Below are 13,524 nucleotides of genomic sequence, written 5' to 3'. Positions count from 1 at the left end.
TGACATTTATATTTGTACATCTTTCTGCTTATCATTCTCACTCCTGCTGTTTCATGAAAGTCAGAGTGAGTTTAAAATTCCCACTGCCTCATGTGAAGTAAAGTGGAACACTACTTTACTTTGTGGAACATTTTCTTTATGGGAGAAACAATAATTATAAAAATAAAATGGCCAATAGAGATGACTATTTTCAGGAGTTTCTAACCACTACATGTAGGGTAGTGGAAGGTTTAATGTGCTTTCAGGCAAGGTAGAATTGACGGAATCTTTGCTCTCTCACTTGCCCCTAGAATATCCTTCCACAAGTTATTTATTATTTCTGAACCTCAGTTTCTTCATTTACACAATTAGAAAAGTAACACCTACCAAAGGAGGTTTTTTATACATATGTATATATATAACACCCTACATAGGTAGATCTATTATAGATCCTTTATTATAGATCCTTTATAGATTATTACAGATTCTTTATACTTTAGTTTTTTTATTTTATTTTTTTTCTTTTACCTGTATGTACACCTTGGTTCCAAGGCAAATGAAAATCTATCTATCTATCTATCTATCTATCTATCTATCTATCTATCTATCTATCTATCTATCTATAGAGAGATCACATAATGGGGATTCAATACATATTAGCTTTTATTTACAGTATTGCAGCAACACTAATGTTGTATATAATTTTAAATTGTATAAGATGTACAGTAAACATTGAAAATTTGACAGTTTATGTGATCTTCAAAAACACATCCATATAAAAGTTAAACAAATATACTCTGAACCATGTTTGTTCAAGGCTAGTTCATTTCATGTTTTCATTTATTCATTTCTTTTAATCCTTTTTTAGGAAAATTTTTGGTGGAGACTAAGTCCCACTATATTGCCCAGGCTGGTCTCAAAATGTTGGCCTCAAGAGATCCTCCTGCCTTGGCTTCCCAAAGTGCTGGGGTTATAGGCATGGGCCACTGGGCCTGGCCTGTTTCTTAATAGATTAATGTGCTTTGGTGTTTATAATATGGTATGCATTTTGGAATCATTATAAAGTTTAGTAATCACATTACAGAATATATTTCTTATTGTATAATTTTAGATCCATGACTCAGAAAAATAATACTAAGATAATTATAATAAATTACTTACATTAAAATATGTATTTTGTAATTAAACCCTAAACGTCAACCACTAGTATTTTTATTAATAATCTTATTCTGTTTAGAAAATATCTATTTATTGTACGAAATTTGGTAAGTAGAGAAAAATGTAAAGAAGACAATAACTACCATAAATTAATGACAAACTGAAAACAAAATTTGCAACTTATAACAAATAATTATTACTATCTTTAGTAGAAAATTACTCTTACAAATCAATTTAAAAAGGTAAACACCTCAATATAAAAATAGGTAAAGGTAATGGATAGGGAAATCTATGAAAGTAATATTGTAACCATAGAAATTCATATCAAAGCAGCAATTACACACTTTTTATTTACTCCTGGACTAGTAAAGACTATAAAAAGATAATGCAAACTCTTGGTGAGGGTGTGAGGAAACCAGAACTCTTACATTGGAGGGCACTTTGAAAATGTTAGAGCCTAGCAATTTTTCTTTTAGTATTACATTCTAATGGAGCAGCAGTACAAAGTTGCATCTACAATGAGGTATATGGCAATATGATTTATAATAAAGAATATTTCAAAAACTATAAATATCTGATAGTATGAAATTAAGCAAGTTATGATATATTTATAAAATGGAAGTTGATGAGCCTAAAGATTGCAATTGTGTATTTGTTTAACAATACTATGAGCATTTCTTAATGCCATTAAATAGCCTACCTTTAGTATGTTCTTAATTTTTCAGTATTATAAATAAATATATGATGAACATCATTGCATATAAACTTTATCTACATTTGTAGGTTATTTTTAGGATAAATTACCATAAATATATTTACTATGTCAAAGTATAAACGTTTTTAAGTTTCTTGATACATATTAGTTGGATGTGTTATGAGGAGAGAAACAATAATACACTTTGTTCTCAAAGTTTGAAGGTATTTATTAAGTATGAGTCCCTGATCATCTTTGTCTTTATACTTTAGTTAGCTTTTCTGTTATTTTATCTTTTTCTTTTACCTTTGTGTACACCTTGGTTCCAAGACAAATGAAAATATAATGTATCATGTAAAATTTGTTTTTTCTTAGTTTGTTTTAAATTTTTTTTTTTATAATACCATGTTTTATCCTTCCAGACGTGGGTTGGCAATAAGAGAAGAAAGATGAGTAGTAAGAACTCTGAATCTGGAACAGCAACAACAGGAACCTCTTTGTCAGCTCCAGACATTACAGTCAGAAATGTGGTTAATATTACTCGACCCTCAAGCCAGCAGTCTTCTTGGACATCTGCCAATAATGATGTCATTGTGACTGGTATATACAGTCCAGCCAGTTCATCAAGTAGGCAAGGAACAAACAAACATACAGACACACAAATTACAGAAGCACATAAAATCCCTATGCAGAAAACAGCCACTAAAAATGATACTGAGTTTCAGTTGCACATTCCTGTTCAAAGACAAGTAGCACACTGTAAAAATGCTTCCCTACTCCTAGGTGAAAAAACAATTATTTTGTCAAGACAGACAAGTGTGCTAAATGCTGGAAACTCAGTATTCAATCACACAAAGAAAAACTATGGAAACTCTTCAGTACAAGCTTCTGAAATGACAGTACCTCAAAAATCTTCTGTGTGTCACCGACCTTGTAAAATTGAACCAGTTGGGATTCAAAGATCATATAAGCCTGAACATACAGGTCCAGCATTACATAACTTATGTGGGCAAAAGCCAACTATTAGAGACCCTTACTGTAGAACACAAAACTTGGAAATCCGTGAAGTGTTTTCATTGGCAGTTAGCGATTACCCCCAGAGAATTCTGGGAGGAAATGCCCCACAGAAGCCTAGCTCAGCAGAAGGAAATTGTTTGTCCATTGCAATGGAGACTGGAGATGCTGAGGATGAATATGCCAGAGAGGAAGAGCTGGCATCGATGAGAGCACAGATACCAAGCTATTCGAGATTTTATGAAAGTGGCAGTTCCCTTCGAGCTGAGAACCAAAGTACAACCTTGCCTGGACCAGGAAGAAATATGCCAAATTCACAAATGGTGAATATTAGAGATACGTCAGACAGTGTACTGTATCAAAACAGAAACTACCATTTGACACCACGGACCTCATTACATACAGCATCTAGTACAATGTACAGTAATACAAATCCATTACGGAGTAATTTTTCTCCTCATTTTGCATCATCAAACCAATTGAGATTATCACAAAACCAAAACAATTACCAGGTAATGTGTAAATTTATTTTATAAAGGTTTTAAAAACTGTGTTTGTATACAGTTAGATTTGGGACCTGGATCACTTAACTCGTATGTTGAAGTAATGCGAGATTTTTACTTCAAAGTGGTGGTTTGGGGATAACTCCTTGAAGAATCTTGTGCTTTGTTTCTCATGTTTTTAAATGATGAGGTCTTTTTTTCAGGAATATAGTCAATTTTATGATATGACAGTTTTTGCCTGACATTTAAAATGATTTTGTTCAGGAAATGGGAGCTTAATGGGTAGTATGGAACTTCCCGCTGCTAAAATAGGGTTAAATTGGTCAGGCTCATGCTCTTGAAAATAGATTATTCCTATAATGGTTTTCAGTTGCATTTTGGGGAGCTGTCACTAGATGAGTGGTGGCTTCCCTGGTACATACCCAGGCAAGTCAATCATTTCTTTAGGTGCTGATGGCTGAGAAGTCAGAGGCTATGGTAACTCAGCCAACTGCTTTTTATAAATGTAAATGCTTTATTAAAACATTAAGTGAGACAGTAGTCAAATAGTCATTTAAAAAGTTTATAGGGAAAAGACATATTCAGAGTAAGAATTATTGGAATTTTAGACCTATGTGCAAAATAGTTGTTATTTATTTACTGTTTCATATATTCAATTGTTCAGGTATGCTTCAAATAATCGCATTAACAGTGAGGTATAAGCCTACCTCAGAACATCTCTTAACCTATAGATAATTCCCTCTGAAAAATCTGCTTTAGAGAATTTGAATAGCAGAGCTTGAACGGTTGCCATTTTTCCTTACTACTGCCTAGAACTTCTTCTCTTTTCTTTTCCTTTTTTTTTTTTTTTTTTTGCCATCTTTGATGTCTCACTCTGCTACCCAGGCTGGAGTGCAGTGATGTGATCTTGGCTCACTGCAACCTCTGCTCCCCGGTTCAAGCAATTCTCCTGCCTCAACCTCCCGAGTAGCTGGGACTACAGGCGTGTGCCACCATGCCCAGCTAATTTTTATATTTTTATTAGAGATTGGATTTCACCATGTTGACCAGACTGGTCTTGACCTCCTGACCTCAGGTGATCCGTCCACCTCGGCCTCCCAAAGTGCTGGGATTAAAGGCGTAAGCCACTGGGCCCAGCCTAGCACTTCCTATCTTTTCAACTACAATAGTTAAGATTTGTCTGGATTTAAGATGCTTCCAGGCTGTTCTGAACCAGTTTAAGGAACCATCTTCTTTTAGCTCCCTCCATCTTACAGCTCTCTGCTTGAAATTGAAAAGCAATAACACAGTATAGGAAGTATCCCTCTATCAACTGGTCATAACACAAGAACTCCATCATCATCATTAATAGTCATTCTTTATTGATAACTGACTCATTTTTATGTGCTTGTTCTTTAAAGAAGCATGCTTAGAGTAACATTGAATCATACCATCAATATCCTCTACACATCTCTCCTTCATCCACCTACTCTTTTGCACGTCTTTACCCCTTCAGTGTTGTTCTTAATAATAGTAATAACAATAACACTTACCATTTGTTGAGGGCTGACCATGTGCTGGGACCTTTGGTCACTTTATATAACTAAATTCATTTAATCTTCATGATGATCTGGACAGATAGGCATTTTATCCATATTTCAATTGCTTGCCTAGGATTACATAGCTAGTAAATGACAAAATCAGAATTCCAACTCAGAAATGTATTATTTATTGTATTTTCTACTTTACCATATAGCATAACTATTTCAAGTGTATTTGACTTACTGGGAGGTCTGAGAATGCAAGGTTTAATTTTATATTTTTTTTAAATCCACCACTTCCTAAAGGATAATTTAACCTGTGATTTTACCTTTATTTACATACTCTACTTTTTTTCTGACAGAGCTTTTGAAGAAACAATTTTTTAAAATAAAATAACTTGCTTTTATTTTATTTATTGCAACAAAATTTAGCAACTGTTGTAAGAATGGTAATCTTCTTAAAAGAAAGGCAACCTGACATAACAATTTAGAGTATAAGCTTAGAGCATGGACAAACCTGGATTCAAATTCAAGCTCTGCTATTTTCTGCTTGTGAACAGATAAGAAGGTATAGTATAGCCAGTGGCTTATCCTCTTGTGTAACAGTTTCTTTATTTGTATAATGTGGTTACTAATTCCTACTTCACAGGAATCTGGTGACAGGAAACGAAAAAAAAAAATCTATGCAAGGCTCTTTGTACCTTTCCTGGCACATAAACTTCTTATACATATGAACTAATAGTTGGAAAGTTAATGAAACTCTGCTAGTCTATGTCTCATTTACCTTCCATTTCAAGTAAAATTTTGCACAGACCACAATTATCAGAAGTTATTTAAGAAATAAATAACATGTATTACTGGCTGAAAGAAGACTGGCAGTAAGCTATCACCTTCATTACAACCATTAAAAGCCCATTGTTATACTATATCAGACCTGTGTAAGCCAACCTGACTTGAGAGAATATGGTGGAGAAGCCCTGGGGAATCATTTAACCTCAACTCTTTGTTCAGTTAGTTAATATTTGGAAAATCAAGGCAGCATGGAGAAGTGGAATCCATGGAGTTTTAGCCTCCAAGGTGTTGCTGAAGCTCTATCACCAACACTCGTGGATCAGAACTTAGAATAGAATCCGTGGTCATTTTGTCAAGTTTCTATTATCATTATTATTATTATACTTTAAGTTATAAGGTACATGTGCAGAATGTGCAGGTTTGTTACATAGGTATACACTTGCCGTGGTGCTTTGCTTCACCCATCAAACCATCATCTACATTAGGTATTTCTCCTAATGCTATCCCTCCCCTAGCCCCCCACCCCTCAATGGGCCCCAGTGTGAGATGTTCCCCTCCCTGCGTCCATGTGTTCTCATTGTACACCTCCCACATAAGAGTGAGAACACGCAGTGTTTGGTTTTTTTGTTCTTGTGTTAGTTTGCTGAGAATGATGGTTTCCAGCTTCACCCATGCTCCTGCAAAGGACATGAACTAATCCTTTTTTATGGCTGCATAGTATTCCATGGTGTATATGTGCTACATTTTCTTTATCCATTCTATCATTGATGGAAATTTGGGTTGGTTCCAAGTCTTAGCTATTGTGAATAATGCTGCAATAAATATACATGTGCATGTGTCTTTATAGTAGAATGATTTATAATCCTTTGGGTATATACCCAGTAATGGGATTGCTGGGTCAAATGGTATTTCTGGTTCTAGATCCTTGAGGATTCGCCACACTGACTTCCACAATGGTTGAACTAATTTAAAATCCCAGCAACAGTATAAAAGTGTTCCTATTTCTCCACATCCTCTCTAGCATCTGTTGTTTCCTGACTTTTTAATGATCACCATTCTAACCGGCATGAGATGGTATTTCATTGTGGTTTTGATTTGCATTTCTCCAATGACCAGTGATGATGAGCCTTTTTTCATATGTTTGTTGGCTGCATAAATGTCTTCTTTTGAGAAGTGCATGTTCATATCTTTTGCTCACTTTTTGATGAGATTTTTTTTTTCTTGTAAATATGTTTAAGTTCTTTGTAGATTCTGGATATTAGACCTTTGTCAGATGAATAGATTGCAAAAATTTTCTCCCATACTGTAGGTTGCATGTTCACTCTGATGATAGCTTCTTTTGCTGTGCAGAAGCTCTTTAGTTTAATTAGATCACATTTGTCAGTTTTGGCTTTTGTTCCCATTGCTTTTGGTGTTTGAGTCATGAAGTCTTTGCCCATGCCTATGTCCTGAATGGTATTGCCTAGGTTTTGTTCTAGGATTTTTATGGTTTTAGGTCTTACATTTAAGTCTTTTATCCATCTTGAGTCAATTTTTGTATAAGGTGTAAAGAAGTTCAATTTCAGTTTTCTACATATGGCTAGCCGGTTTTCCCAGCACCATTTATTAAATAGGGAATGCATTCCCCTTTGCTTGTTTTTTGTCAGGTTTGTCGAAGATCAGATGGTTGTAGATGTGAGGTGTTATTTCTGAGGCCTCTGTTCTGTTCCATTGGTCTATATATCTGTTTTAGTACCAGTACTATGTTGTTTTTGTTACTGTAGCCTTTTAGTGTAGTTTGAAGTCAGATAGTGTGATGCCTCCAGCCTTGTTCTTTTTGCTTAGGATTATCTTGGCTATGCAGGCTCTTTTTTGGTTCCTTATGAAATTTAAAGTAGTTTTTTTCTAATTCTGTGAATAAAGTGGATAGTAGCTTGATGGGGATAGCATTGAATCTATAAATTACTTTGGGCAGTATGGCCATTTTCACAATATTGATTCTTCCTATCCGTGAGCATGGAATGTTTTTTCGTTTATTTGTGTCCTGTCTTATTTCCTTGAGCAGTGGTTTGTAGTTCTCCATTTTGTCAACATTCTTGCTATGAAACTGTAAGAAAACAAACAATTCTCTTGGGTTTCTCACCCTGAAAGTATACAGCAGAGATAGTTGCCTCTTTTCTGTGTTACAACACTTATCTTCAAGCTGAGATACTATTTCTGGAGGATAGTATACTACTAAGCTATTTAGAAAATTGAGTACAAATTAAAGAAATCCTGAAGGATACTAAGAAGTTAAAATCAGCTCTCTTTAGGAGCCTCTTGGGAATATAATATTAAGGGTTGAAGTGGTATTAAGGAAACCAGCAGGATGTGACTATAGCAAGATACTATGAACAATCAAGTTCCATTTCAAAAACTCTCCAGGCTAACCTCACTCATGGAGTCAGATTACAATCATATTGGTCTCCCTCCAAAGTGCCATTCACTTTTCATATTACCTCTATGTCAGACTGCCTGCTTATCACAAGAGTGCTGTTGTGATTAAAGTTTATTAATGATCATCTTTGTGAAGATATTGGGGCACTTTGGAAGAAAGGCGCCATAAATACAACATGTATCATTTCAATTATTATTGTGGCTTGATAATTAATTGCATTCACATCTCTCATGGATTTTAGAAGGTCTTCGGAATTAATAGAAGTAAAGCACTTTGGTGAACTTCTTTTAAAATCTTTGTAAGCACAATACATTTCTATTAGTAAAAGTGCCTTGGTAATGTCTTCCAACCTTCTTTATTACTTGTGGACTTTAGTGCTTTTGTTAAAAAGAAACAAAAGTTTAATAACAATAGAAACTATAAATATCAAGGCATTTAAACCAACACAAATGCTATTTTGCCTGAGGAAAATGAGAGCCAGTAAGATTGAGTGGCTTGGTCAAAATGACTCTCAGGAAAATATTCAAGTTTTTAAAAAAATAATTGTAATCTGTGTTGAGTGGGTAGAGCTAGCAGGGATCACTTTTAAATAATTTGATTAAGACATATATTACATAATATAAAATTCACACATTAAAAGTGTGAATTGAGTGGTTTCTAATATATTCACAGAGTTGTTCAAGCAGCACCACAATCTAATTTTTGAACATTTAATCACCTCAAAAATGAACCCCATACGTATTAGCACACGGCATCCCCTATCCTGTCACTAAGCAACCATTAATGTCTCTATCTCTATGGATTTATCTTTTCTGCATTTTAATATAAATGGAGTCATATAATATGGGCATTTGAGAGTGGCTTCTTTCAATTAGTACGATGTTTTTAAGGTTCATTCATGTCATGGCATGCATTAGTACTTCATATTATGTTTCTGATCCATGAATGTGTTATGATTTTTCACTCATTACATTTGTTCAGATTTCTTTCAAGAATGTTATATACTTCTCAGTAGAGAAAATTTCTGTTTCCTTAATTTCTTTCTAAGTTTATTACTCTCTTTGATGCTAATTTTAAAAAATTTCTTAACTTTTTAATTAATAGAACAATATCACTCAATTATGATGATGAATGTTCTGACTACTCCTTTACTGGGTTTTGTTTTCTTTAGTATCAAAAGAACAGCCCAATACTTATTTACCACATTGGTATTTTGGCTTATTGTGCTTTGATTGTAAAAAATACACTACTCTTTCCAGCCTCTGGTAATCATCTCTTTACTCTTTATCTCTATGAGTTCAGTTGTTTTAAATTTTAGCTCCTGCAAATAAGTGAGAATACATGATGTTTGTCTTTCTGTGCCTGGCTTATTTGTCTTAACATAATGACCTCCAATCCCATCCCTGTTGTTGCAAATGACAGAATCTCATTGTTATTTATGACTGAGTAGTTCTCCATTGTGTATACATACCATATTTTCTTTATTTATTCACCTGTTGATGGACACTCAGGTTGTTTCTAAATCTTGGCTATTGTGAATAGTGCTACAATAAACATGGGAGTGCAGATATCTCTTCAATTTACTGATTTCCTTTGTTTTTGATAAATACTGATACCTTTACTGCTGGATTTTATGGTAGCTCTATTTTTAGCTTACTGAGGAACTGCCAACTGTTCTCCATAGTGCTTGTACTAATTTGTATTCCCACCAGCAGTTTATGAAGATTCCCTTTTCTCTACATCTTCACCAGAATTTGTTATTGCCTGTCTTTTGGATAAAAACCATTTTAACTGGGGTGAGATGATATCTCATTTTAGTTTTGATTTGCAATTGTCCTAAGATTAATGTTGTGGAGAACCTTTCCATATACCTGTTGGCAATTTGTGTGTCATATTTCGAGAAATGTCTGTTCAGGTGTTTTGCCCATTACTAAATCAGATTGTTAGATTTTTTTCCTGTAGAGTTGTTCGAGCTCCTTATATATTCTGATGACTAATCCTTTGTCAGACAGGTAGTTTTAGGTATTTTTCTCCCATTCTGTGTGTTGTCTCTTCACTTTGTTGATTGTTTCCTTTACTGTGCAGAAGCTTTTTAACTTGATGTGATCCCATTTGTCCATTTTTACTTTGGTTTCCTGTGCTTGTGGAGTATTGCTCAAGAAATCTTTGTCAAGTACAGTGTCCTGGAGATTTTTGCCAAAGTTTTCTTCTAGTAATTTCATAGTTTCTGGTCTTAGATTTGTTTTTAATACATTTTTTTAAAAAAATTTTTTATGGTGAGAGATAGGGGTCTAGTTTCATTCTTCTCCATATGAATGTCCAGTTTTCCTAGCACCATTTGTTGAAGAGGCTGTCCTTTTCCCAGTGTATGCTCTTGGCAATATTGTCAAGCATGAGTTCACTGTAGGTGTATGGATTTGTTTCCGGGTTCTCTATTCTGTTTCATTTGTCTATGTGTATGTTCTTATGCCAGTATCATGCTATTTTGGTTACTACAGCTTTGTAGCATAATTTAAAGTCAGGTAATGTGATTTCTCCAGTTTTTATCTTTTTGCTCAGAATAGCTTTGGATATTCTGGTTCTTTTATGGTTCCATATAGATTTTACATTTTTTTTTTTCTGTTTCTGTGAAGAATGTCATTGGTATTTCGATAGGGATTGAATTGAATCTATAGATTGCTTTACATAGTATAGACACCTTAAAAATATTGATTCCTCTAATTCATTAGCATGGACTATCAGTTCTGTTGTGTTCTCTTCGATTTCTTTTTCTTTTTTTTTTTTTATGTGAAAGAATGCTGTACACAATTAGTTTCTGGTGCTTTAGTTAGTTTGTTCAGTGAGGTCATGTTTTCCTGGATGGCCTTGGTGGTTGTGGATGTTTGTCTGTGCCTGAGCATTTAATATTTAAATATTGAATGTAGTCTTCACTGTCTGGGTTTATTTGTACCTGTCCTTGGGAAGGCTTTTCAGGTATTCAAAGGAACTTGGGTGTTGTGATCCAAGTTCTTGGTCCCTGCAGCCATATCTGCATAAGTAGCACCCTAAGCCCAGTAAGACTCATATAGGTACCGCCCCAGTCGTCTTAGGTAAGATCCTGAAGAACTATCTGGATTACCAAGCAGAGACTCTTGTTCTCTTCCTTTACTTTTTCCCAAAGAAAGTCTCTCTGTGTGCTGAGTCACCTGGAACTGGGGAAGGGATGACACAAGCATCCCTGTGTCCACTACAACTGGGAGTGTGCTGGGTGAGACCTGAAATGAGCATAGTACTGGATCTCACCCCAGGTCCATGGAAATTATAGCCTAGTTACTGCTTATGTTTGCTCAAGGTTTTACGGTTCTACAATTATCAGGGCTACCCAGGCTTGTATCCTCTTCTTCAGGATGGCAAGTTCTCCCTGGCCCCTGGCAGGTCCAAAGATGACATTCAAGAGAAAGGGCCCAGAGTTGGAAAAGCTAGTAATCTTCTTGGTGTTCTATTCTACTGTGGATGAACTGACACCCAAGCCACAAGACAAAGTCCTATCAACTCTTGCCTACTTTATCCACATGCAGAGGTGTCTCACCTCTTGGCTGCCACCACCCCAGGACCAGGCCTGGCTACTACCAGTGTTCACTCAAGGTCAATGTACTTTTCAGTTATATTGTGGTGAATATTACCATACTTGAGACTCTCCCTTCAAAGCAATGGGATCCCCTCTGGCACAGATCACATCTAGAAATTCCATCCCAGAGCCAAGCCCTGGAATCGGGGACCCCAAGAGCCTGCTTGGTGCTCTAACTCCACTGTGGCTGAGCTGGTACCGAAGCTGCAAGACAAAGTCTCCTGTATTTTTCCTCTACTTTTCTCAAGCAGAAGGTGTCTTTCTCCATGCCCACAACAGCTGGGAATGTGCTTGTTCACAACTGAAGCCAGGACATCTGACTCTTACCCAAATTCCATGGCAAGTACCTCCTGGCTGCCACTGCTGACTATTCAAGTTCAAAGGGCACTTCAGTCAGCAGCTGATAAATCCTGCCAGGACTGTGTCCTTTCCTTCAAGACAGCAGGTTCCTTTTTGGCCCAGAGTGTGTCTAGACATGTAGTTCAGGAGCTAGGCCTAGGAGCCTCAAGACTCTTCCTTGGATCCTATCCTATTGTGGCTGAGCTGTTATTAAAGTTGCAAGACAAATTCTTCTTTACTCTTCCCTCTTCCCTACTCAAGTGAAAGGAAGGTGTTGCTCCCACAGTTGCAATCTGTACTATCTAGAGTTGGGGGACAGGTGGCACAAGCACTCCCTTGGCTGCCCTGGCTGTTGTCTCACTAGGTCATATGCAGCCCACGTCTACTGGCTGTGAGCCCAACACAGTACCAGGACTTGCCCAGGAACTGCAATCCTTGTGACCTAGACTGCCTTTCAAGTTTACTTATAACCGCAAAGCACTTTAGCCCTCAATGGTGAGACTTCCAAAACTCAAATTCCTACGGTTGGGATGAGTGATTCCCCTCTTGCTAGTGCTGGTCTGAATACTCCCTCCATGAATGCCAAACGAATTCTGCCCATTGTTCATTTCTGCTGTGACAGGTCAGCATTGATTTTCACAGCAAAGTCCCACAATCACTGCACTTTCCTTCCCCTAAGTGCACAGACTTACTCTCTGCACCACATGGATCCTGCTGGGGTTGGGGGAGGTGTGGTGTCAGCTATTAAAGATTGTCTTTCCAATCCTCTTCATTGCCTCTTTCAGTGATATTAAGTTAAAGCCAATACTGTGATTGATAACCTGATTTTTAGTTCTTATGAAGATTGTTTTTTTGTGTGTGTGGATCATTCTTCAGTTTGGTATTCTTGAGCGGAGGACAATTGTTCCTTCTAATTGGCCAGCTTACACTGCCTTTCTCTCATTAGCCAATTTTTGATGAAATTGTCTTTTAGTTGTTGAGCTGTTTGAGTCTGTCGTATATGCTGAATGAATAGTCACTCGTCAGATGAAGAGTTTGCAAATATTTCTTCCCATTCAACAGGTTTTCTATCCACTCTATTGTTTCCATTTCTATGGGGAAGCTGTTTAATTTAGTCCCATTCATCTATCTTTGTTAGTGCTGCCTTTTCTTTTGAGGTCTTAGCCATAAAATCTTTGCCTACACTAATGGCTTGAAGTATTTCCCTTATGTTTCCTTCCAGTAGTTTTAAATTTTTGAGTCTTATGTTTGAGGTTTTATCTGGAGTTGATGTTTGTATATGGTGATATACAGGAGTCTAGTTTCTCTTCTTCATATGGATATCCAAACTTCCTAGTAGCATTTATTGAAGAGAGCACCGTTTCTCTAACACACATTCTTTCTTTTTTTATTTATTTTTATTTTCATTATACTTTAAGTTCTAGGGTACATGTGCATAATGTGCAGGTTTGTTACATATGTATACTTGTGCCATGTTGGTGTGCTGCACCCATCAACTCGTC

At 36.1% G+C, this 13,524-nt stretch overlaps 1 protein-coding gene across 3 annotated transcripts in view; it reads left to right on the top strand.

Annotated features, from left to right (window-relative positions):
• Nucleotides 1-13,524, top strand: part of HDX (highly divergent homeobox) — a 198,459-nt gene that overhangs the window by 31,498 nt on the left and 153,437 nt on the right. For all 3 annotated transcript variants that reach the window (XM_011952935.1, XM_011952937.1, XM_011952936.1), the window contains one exon: nucleotides 2,254-3,357. In XM_011952935.1, coding sequence (XP_011808325.1) covers nucleotides 2,254-3,357 — 1,104 coding nt within the window. The remainder of the gene's footprint in view (nucleotides 1-2,253; nucleotides 3,358-13,524) is intronic.

The sequence above is a fragment of the Colobus angolensis genome, unplaced genomic scaffold, assembly GCF_000951035.1.
Source record: "Colobus angolensis palliatus isolate OR3802 unplaced genomic scaffold, Cang.pa_1.0 Scaffold351, whole genome shotgun sequence".
NCBI lineage: Eukaryota > Metazoa > Chordata > Mammalia > Primates > Cercopithecidae > Colobus > Colobus angolensis.
This window is presented reverse-complemented; position numbering and strand designations above follow the sequence as displayed.